General features: G+C 35.3%; 1 protein-coding gene across 10 annotated transcripts in view; it reads right to left on the bottom strand.

The window, feature by feature from the left end:
* The window catches only part of BCAS3 (BCAS3 microtubule associated cell migration factor), a 717,859-nt gene that overhangs the window by 474,175 nt on the left and 220,580 nt on the right, over nt 1-23,104 (bottom strand). For all 10 annotated transcript variants that reach the window (XM_063599306.1, XM_063599304.1, XM_063599309.1 and 7 more), the window contains 3 exons: nt 21,635-21,718; nt 13,621-13,791; nt 81-174 (listed from right to left, as the gene is read on the bottom strand). In XM_063599306.1, coding sequence (XP_063455376.1) covers nt 81-174; nt 13,621-13,791; nt 21,635-21,718 — 349 coding nt within the window. The remainder of the gene's footprint in view (nt 1-80; nt 175-13,620; nt 13,792-21,634; nt 21,719-23,104) is intronic.

Here is a 23,104-nt window from a genome sequence, read left to right as displayed (position 1 = left end):
CATATTCCATATTTGGCTGGAAAACCCATTATATAAATGGTCTACAAAAAAAAAAAAAAAAAGACAGAGAGCGAACTTACCACTTGTATTAAAAGCCATGCAGCACACTGGCTTCTCATGGGCAGGGAAGTGGGCCACAATGCCATCACTGTCAGAATCCTCACTCACAAGCACCTTCACAAAGAAATAAAGACAAATGGAGGTAAATATTTTCTCACTGATAACCGAGCTTGAAGCCTATAAGAAGGCACATCACAAACCACTGACCAAATAACATGTTTCCACTCCAGCAGATTATTCTTGCCAATATAAGGAGAGAATTCCACTTTAGAATTGAGGAAGAGATATAACATGCCCCCACGCACATCAGTCATATAAACTCTAAAAAGAGTCAGCTGACTTGACTGTAGATGACAGAAACAATTACTTCTTCAAGTATAGGTTCAGAGGGAAAAAAATGATACAATCAACTATTTTCAATTCTTTACAAAATGTAATCACTTAGCGCTTTATCCAAGGACAGGAAATACAGGTCTTACTGTGTTATGCGATCTGCTGGGAAATCACAATTTTTTGCCCCTTATTGAAATATAAGAATGGGGGAAAACAACATAATTTGTTAAACATAAATAAACAGGTGTATAGAGAAATCATCCAATAATATTTTCATATTATAGTATGAAAGTCGTGTTCTTCAACTCTCAGTTTATAGAGAGAAATAGAACTTCTTTGAAATGACTATCAAATCATAAAAGCAGAGGTACATTAGAATAGGTACCTCTGTATCTCAAATGGAGTTTCTTTTATTCACTCCTCTTAATTTTTAAGGCTACACTGAAATATAATTTACATTCCATATAATTTCCCATCATAAGTTCAACAACTTTTTAAAAATTGTTTTACTTATCTAATGTTTCAGAAAGAAAACCTATTACACCAATTTTGGATCATAATATTTAGACACAGAGAAATTTGATTTTAAGTAGCCTTGGAAGTTGTCCTACACTGGCAATGCTATTTTTTTCTCTCAAAAATGCATGTTAAGAGTCAAGTCTTACTATGTGTAAAATACTCTGCTTAGAGCTCAGAATATAAACCAAATGTTATTCCTGCCCTGAAAGATACAGAGCAAATGACCAGAACAGTTATTTTATCAGTTACAACATATATGCAAATACAGCCCAAAAAAACAATGTACTTAAGCACTGAGATAGTATTTGTGAGTGAAAGCTTTACAAAGATACAACTTGCACACCACAAAAGCTACCCATTTTAACTGTACAGGTCAATCATGCTATACAATATCATAAACAACAAGCCATCATAAAAATGTCTGAAACATTATCCTGTCAGATCTTTATGCCTTATTGATCTAGCTAGAACCTCCAATTCAATCTAGCTACAAATACATTGATTATATTGATCTTTTCAAATAACCAATTTTAGACTTTTCCAATATTTCACTGTTTACTGTTCCATCAGCTTCTATCCAGATCTTTATTATTTGCTTCATTAGTCTTGCATTGGTTATAATTTGCTCTTCTTTTTATAATCTTTTAAGGGAAACACTTAGATTATTAATTTCAGGCCATTTTCTTGTCCTAATATAAGCATTTAAAGCTGTAAATTTTCTTCCATATAATACTATAGTTATACTCCACAAATTTTTATATGTTGTTTTCATTTTCATTCAATTCAAAATATTTGCTAATGTCCCTAAGCTTCTTTCTTTGACCCATGAGTTATTTACAAGTGCGTTTTATTTCCAAATATTTGGAGATTCCCCAAATCGAATTTTGTTATTGATTTCCATTGTCCTTAGAGAAATACTCCGCATGACTTTAATCCTTTTAAAGTTATTAAGATCTGTTTCATGGCCAAGCATCTGTTCTATTATGTACAATGAATGTCTCAGATGTTTTTGAAAATAATGTGCATTCTGCAATTTTGGGTGGTCAAGTTAGAAAATAGTGTTAATCATGTCTTCTAAGTCTTTTCTAATTTTCTATCTAGTTGTTCTATCAATTATTTTTTAATAGAGAAATAGTCGTACATGTTTACTAACATGCATGTGGAAAATTACAGAGTGCTTATTCCTATCAATTAATGAGAATAAATTATGTAAATCTTGAGCTGTAATAAAGAGCTAAAATTGGGCCGGGCGCGGTGGCTCATGCCTGTAATCCCAGCACTTTGGGAGGCCGAGGCAGGGGGATCACAAGGTCAGGAGTTCGAGACCAGCCTGACCAATATAGTGAAACCCTGTCTCTACTAAAAATACAAAAATTAGCCGGACCTGGTGGCGCGTGCCTGTAATCCCAGCTACTCAGGAGGCTGAGGCAGGAGAATTGCTTGAACCCAGGAGGCGGAGGTTGCAGTGAACTGAGATCGTGCCATTGCACTCCAGCCTGGGCAACAGAGTGAGACTCTCTCAAAAAAAAAAAAAAAAAAAAAAGAGCTAAAATTTCTTCTTTCAATTTTGTCAGATTTTGTTCAATGTTTTTAGGGGCTGTGTTGTTAGGTATTTATATACTAATAATTGTTTTATTAATTATACATATTAATAGTGGTTTTCCAGAACAAGTATTACTGAGAAAAAAAAAAGAAAAAAATGTTTTATCTGTATTATGTGTTAACAATTGTTTTATTATATTGACCCTTTTATTGTGAATGAAATGTCTCTCTTTTACTCCAGTAATACTTCTTGATGTAAAGTCTTTAATATTACTATGGCCACTCTAATTCTATTATGGTTATTGTTTACATGATTTTTTTTTAATTTCAACTTTTAGATACAAGGGGTGCATGTGCAGGTTTGTTACATGGATACATTGCACCCAGGTAGTGAGCATAGTACCCAATAGGAACCCATACTCCTCCTTCCTCCCTCTCCATTCTAGTAGTCTGCAGTGTCTATTAATAGTTCCCATGTTTATGTCCATGTGTGGTCAATGTTTAGCTCCCACTTATAAGTGAGAATATGGAGTATTTGGTTTTTCATTTCTCCATTAATTTGCTTAAGGTTTTGGCCTCCAGCTCCACACATGCTGCTGTAAATGACATGATTTCATTCTCTTTATGGCTGTGTAGTATTCCATGGTGATGAATAGCACATTTCCTTTATTGAATCCACTGCTGGCGGGCACTTAGGCTGATTCCATGTCTTTGCTATTGTTAATAGCATGGTGATTAATATACATGTCTCTTTTTGGTAGAGCCATTTATTTTCCTGTGGGTATATACCCATTAGTGGGATTGCTGGGTCAAGTGGTAGCTCTGTTTAAGTTGAGAAGTCTCCAAACTGCTTTCCACAGTGGCTGAACTAATTCAGATGCCCACCAGCAGTGTATACGTGTTCCTTTTCTCCACAGCCCCACCAGTATCTGTTGTTGTTGTTGTTGTTGTTGTTGTTGTTGTTGTTGTTGTTTGAGATGGAGTCTTGCTCTGTCGCCCAGGCTGGAGTGCAGTGGCATGATCTCGGTTCACTGCAACCTCTGCCTCCTGGGTTCAAGCGATTCTCCTGCCTCAGCCTCCCGAGTAGCTGGGACTATGGGCACCCGCCACCACGCTCAGCTAATTTTTTGTGTTTTTAGTAGAGACGGGATTTCACTGTGTTAGCCAGGATGGTCTTGATCTCCCGACCTCGTGATCTGCCTGCCTCGGCCTCCCAAAGTGCTGGGATTACAGGCATGAGCCACCAGCCCAGCCAGTTTTTGACTTTTTAATAACAGCCATTCTGACTGGTGTTAAGGTGGCATCTCATGTGGCTTTGATTAGCATTTCCCTGATGATGAGAGATGATGAGCATTTTTCCATATGTTTGTTGGCCCACACGTATGTCTTCTTTTAAGAAGTGTATGTGTGTCCTTTGCCCATTTTTAATGGGGTTATTTGTTCTTGTTGATTTAAGTTCCTTACAGATGCTGGATATTAGACCTTTATCAGATAAACCATTTGCAAACATTTTCTCCCATTAAGTAGTTGTCTGTTTGCTCTGTTGATAGTTTCTTTTGCTGTGCAGAAGCTCTTTAGTAATCAGGTATCATTTGTCAATATTTGTTTTTGGTTGCAATCGCTTTTGGGGACTCAGCCAAAAATTCTTTACCAAAGCAGATGTCAAAAAGGGTATTTCCTAGGTTTTCGTCTATGATTTTTAGTTTGAGGCCTTACATTAAAATTTTTAAAGCATGTGATATATTTTTTACCATCTTTTTATTTTCAAACAAGTGGTCTTTGAATCTGAAGCAATTTGGGTCTGATACATTTGCCATTAATATATTGTTGGTATAACTGGATTTTAAGTTTGCCATTTTACTATGTATATTTATATGTCTTAGGTGTTTGTTGTTCCTCCTATCTTCTTTTGTGTTTAGAAAATATTTTTAGCATTAATATTTTAAGTCCTCTGTTACTTTTTCTGAGTAATTTCTTAGTGGTAGTTGGAGGGATTACAATATGCATATTAACTTATCATCTATTTCAGGTTAATATTGATTAAATTCCAGTAAAATACAGCTCATTGATTGAATATACTGGCATCTGCTACCTACTCCTTTGAGTTATTATCTTCCTATGTATTACCAATTTAAGAATATCTTGTCATTATTAAAAAAAAAAAAACACAGGAAAAAGCCTTCCCCTATGAAAGCCAATTTTAAAAATTAGAAGTGGCCCGGGCACGGTGGCTCACGCCTATAATCCCAGCACTTTGGGAGGCCAAGGCGGGTGGATCACGAGCTCAAGAGATCGAGACCATCCTGGCCAACATGGTGAAACCTCGTCTCTACTAAAAACACAAAAATTAGCTGGGCGTGGTGGCACACACCTGTAGTCCCAGATACTCGGGAGGCTGAGCAGAAGAATCACTTAAATCTGGGAGGCAGAGGTTGCAGTGAACTGAGATCGCACCACTGCACCACTCCAACCTGGCAACAGACCGAGACTTCGTCTCGAAAAAAAAAATTAGAAGTGTTATACCTGATGCACAGACATCAATGAAAGGACACAAGAAATATGAAAAAGCAAGGAAATATGACACCTCCAAAGAAACACAATCCTCCAACAATAGGTTTTAACCCCCCCAAAAAATGTATAAAATGCCTGAAAAAGAATTGAAAAATAATGATATTAAATAAGCCCAGTGAGATACAAGCAGACACAGACAACATTACAAAGAAATAAGAAAAACAATTCAGGATATGAAAAAGAAATTCACCAAAGAGATAGATCTCATAAGAAAGAACCAAACAGAAATCCATAAACTGAATAACTCAATGAATGACATAAAAATACAAGTGAGTCCAGGTGCGGTGGCTCACGCCTGTAATCCCAGCACTTTGGGAGGCTGAGGCGGGTGGATCATGAGGTCAGGAGATCGGGACCATCCTGGCTAACATGAGACCATCCTGGCTAACATGGTGAAACTCCGTCTCTACTAAAAAATACACAAAATTAGTTGGGCATGGTGGCGGGTGCCTGTAGTCCCAGCTACTCGGGAGGCTGAGGCAGGAGAATAGCGTGAACCCGGGATGCGGAGCTTGCAGTGAGCCAAGATCGTGCCACTGCACTCCAGCGTGGGTGACAGAGCAAGACTCCATCTCAAAAAAAAAAAAAATTGAGAAGCTTCAACAATAGACTAGATGAAACAGAAGAAAGAGATTTCAGTTTGACAGACAGGCCTTTCAAACTAACCCAGTCAGACAAAAGAAAAAGAAAAAGAAAAAAGAATGAAGAAAGACAGGTTGGGTACAAATGTACACTCAGATCAAAGGAATAAGTTCTAACATTCCATAGTAGAGTGACAATAGTTAACAACAATACCTGGTACATTTAAAAACAGCTAGTAGTGAAGACTTAAAATGTTCTCTACACATAGAAATGCTAAGTGCTCGTGGTGATATATATCCTAAATACTGTGATTTGATGATTAGATGTTCTATGCATATAACAAAATATCACATGTACCCCAAAAATTTGTACAAATATTATGTATCAATTTTTTAAAGATAACCAAATGGCCAATAAGCAAATGAGAAGAGGCTTAACATCACTATTCCTTAGGTAAATGCAAATTAAAACCATGATGAGATACTACTTTGCACTCATTAGGATGGCCATTTACATCATTAGGATGGCCATTATTTTTAAAAAGAAAAATAACTAGTGTTGGGGTAAGGATATACAAGAAATTGAGACCCTTATCCATCACTGGACATTCACTGGTGGGAATTTAAAATGGTCCAGCCACTGTGAAAAATAGCTTGGTAATTCCTCAAAAAATTAAATATAGAATTACCATATGATCCAGCAATTTGACTTTTAGGTACATAACCAAAAGTATTACAAGTAGAGACTCAATTAGAAATGTGTACACCAATGTTCACACAAGCATTATTCAAAATTGGCAAAAGGTGGCGGGGCACGGTAGCTCATGCTTGTAATCCCAGCACTTTGGGACACCAAGGCAGGCAGATCACTTGAGGTCAGGAGTTTGAGACCAGCCTAGCCAACATAGCGAAACCTTGTCTCTACAAAAAATACAAGAATTAGCCAGACATGGTGGCAGATGCCTGTAATCCAGCTACTTGGGAGGCTGAGGCAAGAGAATCGCTTGAACCCAAGAGGCAGCAGTTGCAGTGGGCCAACATTGTGCCACTGCACTCCAGCCTTGGTAACAGAGCAAGACTCCATTTCAATAAAAAAAAAAAAATTGGCAAAAGGTAGAAGTAAGCCAAATGTCCATCAATAAGTAAATGGATAAACAAAATGTAGTATACACATTCAGTGGAATATTATGGAGCCTTTAAAAAGTATGAAATTCTGATATATGTTACGACAGGTATGAACCTTGAAAATATTATGCTAAGTGAAATAAACCAGACACAAAAGGACGAATACTGTAGGATTGCACTATGTGATATACCTAGAAACAGGCAAATTCAAATACAGAAAGTAGAATGCTGGTTACCAGGGCCTGGGAAACAGAGTACTGGGAAGTTATTGTTTAATGGGCAGAGACTTTCAGTTTCAGATGGTGAAAAAGTTTTGGAAAGGGATAGTACCTGTACTGATAATTATATAACACTACAAATGTACTTAATGCCACTAAAATGTACATTTTATATTGTTAAATAATATTATATTGTTTGCATATACCACATTTTATTTATCCACCCATTCATCAGTTGATGAATATTTATATTTTTTTCTACTTTTTGGCTATTGCAAACAATGCTGCAAATATTCAGAGTTTTATCGTGGATATATATTAGTCATATAACTCTGTTTAACATTTTGGGAAGAACTTTGAAACTCTTTTACAAAGTGAATGCACAATTCTGACTAGCAGGTTAGAAGGGTCCCAATTTCTGCTTTTCAGCCACAGGTATATCTTTTTCAAAGAAATGTTTATTCAAATCCATTGCTCATTGAAAATTAGGTAGTCTTTTTATTTTTGAGTTATAAGAGTTCTTCACATATTGTGAATACTGGTACCTTATCAAAAATATGATTTACAAATATTTTCTCCCCTTCTGTGAGTTGTCTTTTCATTATCTTGATTGTGTCCACTGTAGCATAAATTTTGATTTTTATAAAGTTCAATTTATGTCCCCATTTTTTAAAATATAAAAATATTAAGTATTTCTTACACACACATCGGTCAACACACATCAGATGACGTTACAATTTCTAACGCAATCATCAAATATAATCTTATAAATTCATTAAAAAGGATATCTCACATATACCTTTATTTTTACCCACCCCATTGTTCTTTCATTTTTGAAGTTCTAAGCCTTCTTTTATTGTCATTTCCTTGGAAAACTTCTTTTTGCCATTTTTAAGAGTTGATCTGCGAGTGATAGGTTCTCTTAGTTTTCCTTTTTCTAAGAATGCCTTTATTTCCCTTTCATTTCTGAAGTATATTTTCACTACAAATGGAATTTGGGGCTACCAGTTCATTTATTTCAGTACTTTAAAGATATTGTACCACTTTCTTCAGCTTCCATGGATTCAGTTGGGAAATCTGCTGTCTATCATACAGTGCTGGTGGGAATATAAAATAGCACAGGCACTTTGGAAAATAGTTGCACATTTCCTTTCTAAAAGTGCACTTATACAACTCAGCAATACTCTTGGGCATTTACAGAGAAATGAAAACATATCCACATTAAAAACCTTTACACAAATGATCACGACAGCTTTATTCATAATAGAAAAATGCTAGAAACAGTGCAAATGTCCTTCAAGGGGTGAATAATTGAACAAACTGACACATTCATACAATGGAATACAACAGAGTGATTGAAAAGTACAAACTACAGCTGGGCGCGGTGGCTCACACCTGTAATTCCAGCCCTTTGGGAGGCCGAGGTGGGTAGATCACGAGGTCAGGAGATTGAGACCATCCTGGCTAACATGGCGAAACCCCGTCTCTACTAAAAAATACATAAAATTAGCTAGGTGTGGTGGCGGGCACCTGTAGTCCCAGCTACTCAGGAGGCTGACACAGGAGAATGGCATGAACCCAGGAGGCAGAGCTTGCAGTGAGCCAAGATCGCGCCACTGCACTCCAGCCTGGGCGACAGAGCGAGACTCTGTCTCAAAAAAAAAAAAAAGAAAAGAAAAAAAGTACGAACTACATGCTGCAACCTGAATGGACTTCAAAGACAATATATTTAGTGTAAAAAGTCCATCTTAAAATATTACATAATGTATTATTCAATTTGCATAACGTTGTCAGAGTCATAAAACTATAGAGATGGAAAACAGATTAGTGATTATCAGGAAAAAGGGATGGGGTGGGATGAGGGATGCTCATGAAATACAAAGAAGTATGCGTTGATGAAACAGTTTAGAACAGTCCTGTATCTTAACTGTGGTGGGGGTTACATGAATGTATACATGGGATAAAATTTCACAGCCCTATACATGCCCACATAAACACACCAATGAATGCAGGTTAAACAAATAGAGAAAACTGATTAAGACCTGTAGCCTAGTTAACAGAGTGTATCATTGTCCATTTTCTGAGGTTTTTTTTGTTAACCCACATCACTCAGAAAATTTTCTTGTTTTGGTACTATACTATAGCTACAAAATACATCATTCAGGTTAAGCTGGAGGAAGTAAGATGAAAGGCATGTGCAACTCACTGTGAGTCTATAATTACTTCAAAATTAATAAAAATATAGAATATATTGCAAGCTTTTGAGCGGCTCAGTTTCTGATAAGTAAAAAATGGTATCTCAGTTTTAATTTGCGGCTTTCTCATTAATAACAAGTGAAGTTATGGGTATATTTTATATCATTTACATGTATAGTTGACCTCTGAACAACTCATGTTTACAAGTGCTGACCCCCTGCACAGCTGAAAATCTGCATATGACTTTCCCTCCTCCAATACTTAACTACTAATAGCCTACTATTGACTGGAAGCCTAACTGATGACAAAAATTGTCAATTAACACATATTTCGCATGTTATATATTACAGATTATATTCTTATAATAAAGTAAAAGAAAACATATTTACTGTTCATTAAGTGGAAGTGAATCAGTTATAAAGGTCTTCAGTTTCATTGTCTTCACTACAAGTAGGCTAAGGAGGAGGAGGACAGGGAGGAAGAAAAGGGGTTGGTCTTGCTGTCTAAGGGCTGGAAGTGACAGAGAAAATCCACATATAAGTAGACCTGTGCAGTTCAAACCCATGTTGTTCAATGGTCAACCATATTTTATTTTCTCTGTGAAATATTTATTTCTATCTTTTGCCCATTTTTCTACTTTAAACTTTATCTACAAGATTCCCTTTCCTTTCGTATATTATAACCCTACACCCTGTATGTTTCCTTCCAATACAATTGGCATTGAGTATTCAATTTGATGGCAATAATAAAGACAGAAGCCATCCAGCAAAAAGGCACATTAATCTTACCACTACATAAGATTCTTTGAATGTTCTCTTTATGGACTTCACAAATATAAACAACCAGATACTTTTGGAAGAATCTTCTCCATTGCATCATCACCTAGCCTAAAACATTAAACCATTAATGTCAGAGATATTCCAGTATAATTTTCCTAAGACATGTAATCTTCACTCACCACTCATCACAGTAGGATGAACTCTTAAGTCTGTATTAACAACCTGACTACATTAAACAAAGCAGAGCCCATGAATTGATACAAGGTAGATAAGCCTTCATCACATGAACAAAACACCTCAGAAGCTATTAAATTATTATGAATAACACTTGTTCTCCAGGCAAGAAATAGCTCAGATTTATGTCATCATTCTGAAGCATTTTATTTCCATTAGAGATTTTGCCACATTGCTAACTTCAATTATATAAACGTGTAAAAAGGAAATTATACCACTTAACTTATTCTGGTCCAGAAATGCTTTTAAATAAAACATGAAAGTAACACAGATAAAAATGGATGCAAAGTCAATCAAATCCATTCCTCCTTAATACAGTTAACACACAATGATCCCATCACCATAAAATCAAACTAATCAATATGGCATCAGAAGGATGGTGAATCCGATTTTATATACTACAATTGTTAACACAAAAAAATCATTATTAAAGGCTCAAGGGATTTAAACAGCAAAAGTCAATGTATTATCAGCTTTTCATATACAATCTGAGTTGTATTTGGAAAAGGAAAAACATTACAGTTTAGGCTAAACACCAGCGGAAGGGGCTAAAAGCGATAAACCTAAGACATTAGCCACTGCAGTTTTAATACAATCCAGCATAATCTAAAAACAGCCTGTACTCCAACTGAACTACTTATCAGAGACAAAAACATTTTATTGACAAAAAACAGATTCATGTTAATTAAAAGACAGACAGAATTATACTGCACAGATCTTGTTGCTTTAAAAATTATATATATATTTTAAAATGTACATACGAATTCACCTTTTATTGAAAATCAATTTCTTTCCTGTCCTCTAACAGAATTTTTTAATCAAGTTAAAATTTCAGAATATGTCATAAGTGGAAGATTGGGGCTACCAACCAGTAACAGAAAAGGTAGAATGTTCCATGTTGAACAACATTTAAGATTCTTAACTTTTAAAAGTTAACATTTCTATGATTCTTCTTAATAAACATATTTGTTTCAAGTGTTATCAATGCATTTATCACAGACAAATGAACTTTTGCAACTCTCCAATCTATAGTCCATTTCCATACTCCAAAATTAAGACTTCCTTTTTCAAGGTCATAAAAAGTTAATGAACTTAAAGAAAAAAATTAAACCACATTTTAAAACATAAGGCCTAAATGTCATGTTTTAATATAATTATATGTCCCCATACTTCCATTTAACAAAATAAATACATGAATTACACTTCTATTTCATCAAAATTACCGAGATAACATTTTCTATTTTGAAATAATCCCAAATCTTTCCATCAACAAATGCTAGATCTTTAACAGATGTATGGTCCTAGACAATGTTGAGGAGAGTTGTTACTACCCAATAAATGTGGGTGGCCTTGTAGGTGAATTAATTAAAAATCAAAAAATCAAAGAACAAAAGGAATTTTTTGACTCTAACACTCACAACACTAAAAGTTTATACATTTCATTTCAATTAAAAAAGAGAACATTTGTGTTTATCCACATCAACTAATTAACACCAAGTCATTAAAGTCAACTGAAAAGTTTTCTAGCTCTTCATTAAAAAAATACGAATCTGTAACACATTTGGCTAACCACAAAGTTAAGACAGGAGAGGCAGAGAATTATTACTAAGATTTCAAGTAAAATACAAGAGCCAAATTTAATAATCCAGAATTTCAAAGTTTTTTTGTTGTAATTGCAGAAAAACTTTCTTGAAACGCTGTTAATCTTACTATAGGAACTAGCATATAAGTAGCTGCCAAATGTAATTTTTCATCACAACACCAACCCATATATACTGGAAACAGATTTTCTCAAAACATATGCAATATTTAAGGCTAATACCTTAACAGCTCACATAGTTTCTAAGCGTAGTGCTCTGAATATGGAATTAAATATATATTCTATATAAAAACTAAAAGGAATTTTATTTCACCAATACTGCCCTACTCCTATCTCATTCTAGGAATTGATTCTAGATTGTATTTTTATATCAATGATCACACACTATCAGAATAAAAAAATTACCTTCCTTTAAGAAACGTATATTTAAAATGAAGACTATGACACAAAAGAAAATAGAGTTTATGAGTGCATGGGGGAAAAACAGCCCAAATGATATCTTACCAGCAAGATTTATAAGCAAATGTAACATGTATTTCTGTACTTATAATCACTCATTGTAAATGTTTCTGAAGCTAGATTTTTAAAATTACAGAACACTGTATCTGAAGATACAAGATTTTATAATAAGCTACTGCCATGTATGTATTCTTATATGCTACTTTAAGATTTCACATATTTTTATATTGATAAGAAAACATCTGTTATAAATTTTGATACTACTCAGTAAATTGTGTAAGTTGCAACTATTAATTAATTTGTTTATAAATTCCTCCAAATAGGTATGGTCCTGCCTTTAAAACAAAATTTACGTGGCCGGGTGCAGTGGCTCATGCCTGTAATCCTAGCACTTTGGGAGGCCGAGACGGGCATATCACCTGAGGCCAGGAGTTCAAGACCAGCCAGGCCAACACGGCGAAACTGCGTCTCTACCAAAAATACAAAAATTAAGGCTGGGCGCGGTGGCTCATGCCTGTAATCCCAGCACTTTGGGAGGCCAAGGCGGATAGATCACTTGAGGTCAGGAGTCCGAGACCAGCCTGGCCAACACGGAGAAACTCAACTCTACTAAAAAAATACAAAAGTCAGCTGGGCATGGAGGCACGCACCTACATCCCAGCTACCTGGAAGGCTGAGGCAGGAGAATTGCTTGAATCCAGGAGGTGGAGGTTGCAGTGAGCCAAGATCGTGCCACTGCATTCTAGCTTGGGCGACAGAGCAAGACTCTGTCTCAATAAATAAATAATAAAAATACAAAAATTAGCTGAGCGTGGTGGCACGTGCCTATAATCCCAGCTACTCGGGAGGCTGAGGCAGGAGAATCCGTTGAATCCAGGAGGCAGAGGTTGCAGTGAGCTGAAATCACTCCACTGCACTCCAACCTGGGCAACAGAGTGATGCTCCATCTCAAAAAAAAAAAAAAAAAAAAGAAAAGAAAGAAAGAAAAAAAAAGAAAAAGAAATTTATTAATCTTACAATTTAGGTTATGACAAATGTCATTACACACAAAAAAGAAACAATAACTGAGTCTCTAGGGTAGCAAGTTAAGAAAAAAAGAATATTATGAACAGAACAGTATTAAACGTTATATAATTATTTATTTATGAAACAAATGTCCTCACAGATAAGAGAATCTCTTAGAACCTCGACTTTACCTTCAGGTTTGATGCATTAATAATGTTCAAAACAGCAGGTTCTAACATGTTACTAATCATTTTTAAAGAAAAACCTCATTTGAAATAATCTGAATTCCTAAAATTCCAAATTGATAATCTCCTAGGCCAAATACATTTTGACTAATCTTGATCTTAGCCCCATCTTTGCAAGTAACACACATTGTACGCACCAAAAGTTCTTCTTACCTGGCCCTCTCCAACGGTTTCGGTGTCAATAACTGTGATGATGCCTGGGACCAAAGGACTCCGCCGTGAATTACTGTGGATGGCAACATCATCTTCTGTCACACCTGAAGGCAGTGTGCCTGTCAGCTGAGTCACCACTTTCCCTACCATTGTCAGGCCACTTTTCAATGTCTGTACAATGAAAGGTAAAATGTATGACTTCACATCAGTATTTGGATTCTACATAGAAATACGCATTTTATTAATTTTCCTAATCATTATGTTAAATTATTTATCCTCTTACAATCTTTTATAGCAGTAAACTGTCACAGACATTCAGTCTGACTTTTAATGATCTTGAATTTTAATTAGAATATCAGTATTAGTTTGAGGGAATGGCATCAGTAAAGTCTCTAAAGTCACCATGGCAGGCATAAAGCCACAGTTAAAAAAATTAAAGAGCTCTGTTTTACATAAGGGTACAATTATATTTTTATAGAAGATATTTCTTTCATTCCCTCCTCTTAATGTATACATCTTAAAATCAATGACATAGGAAGAAGTAGAAACTATGAAATGGTCAATTCTTTGAAATATTATAACTCTAATTGTATACCTATTTCTAGTATGAAAAAGACTGAGACATTGGTAGAATACCTATGTGGAAAAGAATGTGCTTCCAAAGCAAATCTATGAATATGCTGTTATATAATACTGTATACCAAGATTTGGCATATGGAAAACACAATCTCTGTCCAAGATATTAATCACTGGATGAATGAAGTATCATACTAAATTAGTTAAGAGAGTTATTTTCTATCTGGTAACAGAAAACAATTAAATGTGGTGCTCCTACTATATTATTTCAATTAAAGATAACTTAAGATGTTTATAATTACATTTTAGCTCCATTTCATTCAAAACATATAAGTAAAACTAACTCATGAAATATTTTTTCTTCTATGTGAATATCCTCTGATTATCTTCATATGCATTAATAGAAACATTTTTCTAAATAACAAGTTTTTTCATCTGAAAGGAAGAAAGCTTCAAGTTTCTGAGTCTACAGAAAAAAAAATGAAAGGAAGAAAGCTAAAATAAAGACAAATACTTGTGAGTCACACATTGCTGAAGAAGGGTATCATCATTAGAACAAAAACAGGCACCCTAGAATACTTAGATACATCAAAAATTACATTTTAAATAATACAGGTACATTTTTCCAATTCTCATGTTGTAAGAAAAAAAGTTTCATTAAAATATTTCAAATTAATCTTCAATGAGGTGACTATCTTTTCTAAAACAATTATGAAAAAAAATCCTTACCTAATTCTGGCACATGCTATGGCTAAATTTGAAAATATAAACTATTATATACATGGTATTTCAAATTTTAATTCATAAATAGTACACAAAGACAGTTGTGTATAGAGGTCTAAATGTGATGTAAGCAATAATTAGATTAAAGCTGAAAATGGGAGAAGTATTTTCCAAAGAAGTGTTCTATTAAAATACCATAAAACTAGCACTAATAATAGATGCATTATTTTATGGTAGCTATGTTTCCACGGTGGCTTTTCTATGGACTAGGGACTGGTAAAGGCACTTAACATAAACTATGTTGATAGATTTCCTCAGATACTTCAATTTTATGAAAGAGAAAATCGAGGCTAGGGAAGTTAAGTAAAATGGAAGCTCAAACAGTTGCCCAATGACAAAGTCAGAATTCAAAACTGGGACCATCTGTCTCCAGGGCCTGATTTTTACACTATCCTGTACTGCCTTGTAATCTATTTCTGTTACTACTTGTGATCTCACAGTTAATGAATACAAAACACAGATGTCTGAAAGGTGGAAAACAGGAAAAATTAAAATCCATAATAATATACTAATAAATACTTAAATAAAAATGACCAGCAAAGCCATATGCTGAATTCAAACAAAAAGATATAATTTAACAGCAGACTAAAACCAAGAGAAAGCCACAAATCAATTGTAACTGTTTTGTTTAGTGCTAAAAACTCAAACTCCCGCGATTATAAAACACATTAGCGTTCCTCAATTAGCAGCCAAACACTTCTTTCAATAATTCACAAGAAATGACTTACACAAAGTCTGTTAGAGTGTTGTCAAGTAAGCCTCTGAAGGACCAACAGAGTCAGGCGCCACAGTGTATTGATGTCAAGAGCAGGCCAGGAAGCCTGATTAACCTCTGAGATGCCTTAACTGATGTACTCACTCCATTAATGCTAATGGAGATGCTCCCACTTAAACGCAGCTATCCCTTTATCAAAGGAATGCCTTTTAGTTTTAAAGTCTTTGGTTGTATATCCTCCCCATTTGCCCCTGAGCCTATTATTTCATGCTCTTATACCAATGAAAAGGAATAAAACTAAAAGAACTGGAGCACATAAAAAGTGGAAAGTAATGTGTACCAAAGCAAACCACAACAGTAAAAGTTAACATAAGAGAACCAGGAAAAAGATCCACAGAGAGAGAGAAGACAGCAGTATATTTCATAGTCAACAGCTCATATTACATGAAGAGTGTTTGATATTTCCTAGGGAAAAAAAAAACATGACTATTGATGGAGTTGTCTTAGTAGTGGACAAAAATCTAAACTCAAAATTTAAGTCATCAAATATGCAATTTGTATAGCAAGTTACAAGATACTACTATTTATCATAACCCATTAACTATGTAGGGAGTCAGGGGTGTTAGAGAAAAGTGCTGGAAGTTTTCTGCATTTGTAAAGACCCTTGCTTTTAGGGTAAATTTGTTTCCATGTTAGCATCAAGCACATCTATGAGCACTAGTGTCCAGAAGTTAACTGATAATGTTATTTAATGGAAATCTAAATCACCTCACAGTAATTTGTCTCTCCAATTAATTTTAGTAGACAGAGTATGTATATATCTGACTATTTTCTCAAATATATATGAAAAATTATAATGCCTCAGCAAAAATTAGGAATAGAGAAGTATAACCTGGCCAAAAGGAGATGAAAAATTAGACTAACTGTCCTCACAATCTGAGGTATCTACATAAAAATGTTCATTAAATCACTGATGAATCTTCACACGAGTACTCACAGAACTAAACTGTAGCTGTAAGACAGCTGAACATGACAGACTATAACAAAAGTGTGAGAAAATCCGTTATGACCTATAATTCAAATGAGCATGGTACTTATTCTGTTCTGCTGCAAGCAGATTTGCCGAAGGGTCACTAGTCATCTTTAACCTTTCCCATGCCATATCAGTTGGCCTCCCTATCCATTAGTGGTAATGGTGCTGCTCTCACAAAAGCTGTTAGTTGTCATTAGGAAGTTATCAGATAACAAGAGAAAACGGGCATTTTTATTAAATCAATTGACCACACTGGTAACACACATGAAAATAAGACGGTAATGAGGGAACTAGAAAATATGGACCAAGATTTTATAAATGTGTCAAATAATCTCATTTGAACAATTTCAATATTTTTTTATCACTACCATAAAAAATTCATGACTCTCATATTCTTTATGAGAAAAGTCAAATTACTTGGAAAATCAAAGGAAAAAACATTAATAGCATAAATATTATGCAAGTTGTATTTGGAAATGCAGAAAATGTAAAAAAGATTATTTCCTCTAAAGAGCTCCAAGTACATATGCAATGAATATATTTATCCTCACAATTGCAGTGAGACAAAAAATTTAAGACAAAAAAATTAATAATTCATCCTTCTATATAACAAAGTGGTTAATAACCTCTATTAAGCCACAAGGGAAGCTGTCATCGGAAAGAGTAAAAGAGTAATGATTACGCTTTCAGAGAAAGTGACTTAATAAAGTAACTGTAAAATTACTTAAGTATTTTTCTTAAGGAGCACATACTACACGGCTTTTTAACGTGCTCTCCATGTTGTATCTCAAAAAATATATCACCTAGAAATGGTTAAAAAATAAATAAGAAAATATGTTTTCTATTTTCAATAATGACAGGTTGGGGAAATCAGATCAATCTGATTTCCACTAATGAGAACAACTAGGAAAATCGAAGAGAGTATTTTTGTAAAATGCTGCTTGAAGGTACTGAGTTACAAAGTCAGAATCCAAAAGAATAAGGAAATCCAGACATTTCAGCTAGGCATTTAGGCCTAGAGGTATCTGGTGATTCTAGGAAGCAGGAGGTAGGGTGCTAAGAAACTAAGTGGTGTTTTTGATAGATGGAACTAGAAAATCATCTATGGGAGTCAAAGGTCTGCCAAATGGGTCTACTTGGTGACATTCCCTCCAAGCTTGGGTTTGAACATAAAGAAATACACAATAGAAGAGTCCACCTACAGCAATAAGATGACCACAGCTATTGCAGGTGAACTTCACTCAAATAATCTCAATCCCTGAAATTGGATTATTATTCAAGACTGATACTGTCCCAGAACTCCACTGTCATCCCAAACTCAAAACTATTTTCTAAAAAGTTTTGAAATAAATTCTGGCAAACAAGTGATAACAGGAGTTAAAAAGAAATTATTTAGGCAGTTAGTGAGAGTAAGGGAGTCCTCAGCAAGGTTTTCCTTTAAATAAAAATCAGCCCCCAAATAATTTCTTTTCTAACAAAAAGCAGCCTGAAAGATCAAGCTGCAAGCACAGATAAGCAAGCTGGAAGCTTGCATAGGTGAATGCCAGCAGCTGTGCCAATAGAAAAGGGATATCCGGAAGTCAGGTATATTCAACCGAGAGGTTCCCTCTTACCTTTTCTTTGTAACCACATGTGCAGGCAACATGGCACCAGCCAGGTAGAGACTCTATTTGCATAATAAAAGATTATGGTGGGATAGCCAGCCTCTACACATGCTATGTAAATGACACACCTGGTCCAACCAACCCACTACACCCTATGTAAATCAAACATGACCTCCTCAAGCTCATCTATAAAACCAATCACATCTCGCCCCAATCCTGAAACCCGCTCAGGCCCCCTCCCTCTGCAGGAGGAAGCTCTCTTCTTTCTTCATCTATGAAACTTCCACTCTTAAACCCATTCCTTGTGTGTCCGCGTCTTCAATTTCCTTGGCATGAGACAACAAACTTTGGGTATTACCCCAGACAAATGACACCACTTCACAAGGACTCAAGTCATAATAAATGAGAACGAGCAGAAACAACACACAAGAGAAACGGACCCAAAAGGGAACCAGACATTAGAGTTATCAGAAACAGACTTCAGTATGACCAGGTTTACTGTGTTTAAACAAGTTTGATAATTTGAGAAAAATTTAAAAACCAAGAGAACCAGAAACTATCTGTATTTATTAAGATTTTATCAATGAATATATTTTCAATTTTATCAAATACTTTTTGTTCATCTATTGTGATAAGCATATAATTTTCTCCTGTTAAATGTGCAAATTATGCTCATTGATCTTGAGTGATAAACCAGCCTTATATTGTGGATTATCTCAAATGGATTGTGACACAATATGTAGCGTCCTATATACTGAAGAATTGTGTCCTATATATTCTTATCCCAAGTGGATTGTGACACAGCATATATTGTGTCCTATATATTATACTATAATTATGTCCATATATTCTTATTCCAAATGGACTGTGACACAATATATATGGTATCCTATATAATGCTGTTTTTCTGCAAATATTTTATTTAGGATTTTTCGCATCTATGTTCATTGATTTGGACTGTAGTGTTCTTGTATTATAATGCTCTTCTAAAGTTTTAGTATTAAGGTGATCTGGCTTCATCAAACCAGATTAGGCATAATCTGACTTTGCTTATTCACTGGAAGAGTCTTTGTAATATTGCCATTGTTTATTCTTAAATATTAAAAAGAATTCTCTAGAGAAGTTTTCTAGGTCTGGAGACATCTTTGTGAGTTTTTTAAAAATAACCCTTATATTCTCCCAAAAAGAAAAGTAAACAGATTGCAGTGACGCAATCATGGCTCACTGTAGCCTCGGCCTCCAATGCTCAAGCAATCTTCCCACCTTAGCCTCTGGAGTAGCTGGGACAACAGGCATGTACCATCACACTCAGATAATTTTTAAATTTTTTTGTAGAGACAGGGTCTCACTATATTGCCTCAGCTGGTCTCAAATTCCTGAGCTCATGTGATCCTCCCACCTCAGCCTCCCAGAATGCTGGTATTATAGGCATGAGGCACAGCATCCAGCCCTAAAGTGTTATATTAAACATAATTTCATAGTCTTAAATGTGGAAGACATGAGTATATGCCTCACAGTTCCCAATATTGAGGTATGAGAAAATGGGGAGTTTGCATTTTTTTTGTTGTTTTTTTTGTTTGTTCGTTTGTTTGTTTGTTTTGAGACAGAGTCTCGCTGTGTCGCCCAGGCTGGAGTACAGTGGCGTGATCTCAGCTCACTGAAACCTCCGCCTCCTGGGTTCAAGCAATTCTCCTGCCTCAGCCTCCTGAGTAGCTGGGACTACAGGCACCCGCCACCATGCCCAGCTAATATTTGTATTTTTAGTAGAGACGGGGTTTCACTATGTTGGCCAGGCTGATCTTGAACTCCTGACCTCATGATCCGCCCACCTCAGCCTCCCAAAGTGGTGGGATTACAGGCATGAGCCACAGCGCCCAGCCCTGCACTTATTTTTAAAACATCTTAAGTCCAGCCTCACTCCAGCATGTCCACAGCAAAACATGGAATGAAGATCACTTTCTTTTTATATAAGCACATAAACACATAAGAATAGCAAACAGGAGCTGAAAAGTTATCCTCCATTCCATAACTAAAAATTACTGAAAATGATCATAAGCTAAACTATCGTGATCCATGTGTATGAGATAGACAAGTCTAAAAGGAGTCTAATACTTGAGAAAAAGATCTCATTGTTGTATTTTGTGGATAAATGAGTAGACTAATACTGAAGATGTTTTCTAAATACTCTCTCTCAGCTCTTCATTGAAATAACCATCATAATTTTTCTATACACAATGGAGAAAAGTGAGCAATCTTTATTAAGATTTCTGCAATTGCTGGGTGCGGTGATGCACACCTGTAACCCCAGCACTTTGGGAGGCTGAGGTGGGTGGATTGCTTAAGCTCAGAAGTTCAAGACCAGCCTGCGTAACATGGCAAAACCCTGTCTCTACAAACCAGGCGTGGCGGCATGCGCCCGTAGTCCCAGCTACTTGGAAGGCTGAGGTGGGTGTTCACTCCTGCCTGAGCAACAGAGCGAGACCCTGTCTTAAGAAAAGAAAAAAGATTTCTGAAATCTAAAAACTCATAGTGCTATAGGCATAAAGACCTAATGGTTAATTCCCTTTTGGGTGAAAAATACGTAATGCTTCTCTCATCAAACCAAGGAACACATTCTGAAGCGCATCATGTAAGCGTCTGTGATCAAATATGAAGTATTTTTGTATTTGTTTTACATAAAACAGTGTGACCTTTGATTCCCACTCTGTGGTTTGCTTTAAACTGTTGTTCTTTTCTGAATGGTTGTGCTTTCTATTATATGTTGTCTTTTAGATTCACTCTGTCATTCCTATTATTAGAATTGTTTTGTTGTATACTTCACAATTCAAAAGGATAGTGGTTACAAGAATACCTTATAATCAGCATAAAGTTTACCAGACATCATCAAAATTAACCCTCACACACATGAAAAAAAGAGCTCACTTGACAAACATGAAGGGGCAGCCCCTTGATATAAAAGAATCTTTGAATGTGATGAGGGACTGACTCAAGTTTTCATAGGGAATAATATTCTTTTCATGAGAAGAAGACTCTGAAATGTTCAAAGATGCAAAGGGATGTCAGTGTAGGCAGAACGATGTAAATCACAGAGAATCCAGAAGTCACTGTTTAAAACATGGAAAGCTTCTTCCAAATGTGGTATTAATTAGGTAACAGTCTTGAAGCTAGTTAACAGACTTAAAATCTTTAAAATTGGATAAGTACAAGCACTACAATCATTACAATAGAAAATATAATTCAGGAGAGAAATCTGAACAATTACTACACATAACCACAACTCTCCAAGATTTCGGAGGTACTCACTTTAGCAGCACTAATGACTGTGGCAGTATAAGACTGAATGTTGTCTCCACAGGCTCCACCACGGGACTGATGACATCGAATCAACTGAGAAAAAGAGAGAGAGAGAAGTAGAAAGTCATTTCTATTAATCTGTTTAACTCTACAGGCTATCAGGATAGAGCTTATTTACCGTGAACAGTGATGGTGATGGGTGGGAATGTTTGCATGAGTGTATTTCAGACAAACAGCTAAAAGCTTTGCTGAGACACTTCTACCCCTTTTTATAATCTACTGGTGCCACTCAGGCAGTTTCATGCTCAACTACGGTTTTCATTATAAGAAGAATAGTCTTTAAGAATCCATAAACTCTGAAATGGTAGGATTGGGGTCTGGTGGCCTTTCCACAAATAAATTTTAAAAACGTAATCAAAGGACTTACACATGACTTCCTAACTTAAATATCTGACATGCTAACAAATTAGATGTTTTATCCTGTTAATTCCTCCACAAAGATTATAAAAGAAAACATAAAAAGTAGACAAAAGATTTTGCCATATTTATATTTTCAATTGTGTCAGTGGAAAAGCATTACAAATTACGCATAAATCAACTATGACATGTATATTAGCTGTCCACTTCAGAGAGCTTAAACTTTTACCATTAGGAATGAAAAAGACATATCCTTATTTGTGACTGACGTAAATAAAGCAAACTGCCAATTTTCAAAGTGAATCACTACTTTGATATGCATGGTTATTTCACATGCTAAGCAATAAACCAGGATTAAATTCTCCACTGGTCCTCTACTTCCTATATTTAGCAAAAAATGTCATTAGCCAGATTTGTATGTTTAACATTTTTAAAAAACAAAATGACAAGGGTAGAGTTTTAGAACTGCACCACATTATGAGTTTTTTAGAACCTCTGGAATTCACGAAGAATCTATATCTCACAAAAAATAAAAATTAAAAATGCTTTACATCGTTTAAAACCAGGTCCTCTGATGAAGACTGATATGTAATCCTTTTATTCTTAATTCAAAATTTTCTTCATCACTGACATTGTTATTTTAAACATCCCTGAAAGCAATAGTAATATATTATAATAGAATGGAACACCCTTAAAAGTATGATATGCAAAGTCAAGATTTTTTTTAGGCAATCTCTGTTACATCACACTGAATGACTGCTTAAATAGATTTCAAAGAGAGAAGTGAGGAATTTTCCAAATGACAGGTGATCATCAAATGTGGTTTCACATAGAGTACAATAAAGAATTTGAAAAGTGATCATTTTAGCAAATAAAAAGAATCTCTCTCTTGCTCACTCATTCATCCACAAATACACATTCAAATAATTATGAAAATTATTCCTCTGCTGCCTCCTGCTGCATAAGCAAGAAAAGAAAGGCTATTACTTATTCCCTGCTTCTGGTAATTAAAATACTCAAGGACAAATATGTAAAAAACAACAACAACAGCAACAACACTCT

The sequence above is a fragment of the Pan paniscus genome, chromosome 19 (genome assembly GCF_029289425.2).
Source record: "Pan paniscus chromosome 19, NHGRI_mPanPan1-v2.0_pri, whole genome shotgun sequence".
Lineage (NCBI taxonomy): Eukaryota > Metazoa > Chordata > Mammalia > Primates > Hominidae > Pan > Pan paniscus.
This window is presented reverse-complemented; position numbering and strand designations above follow the sequence as displayed.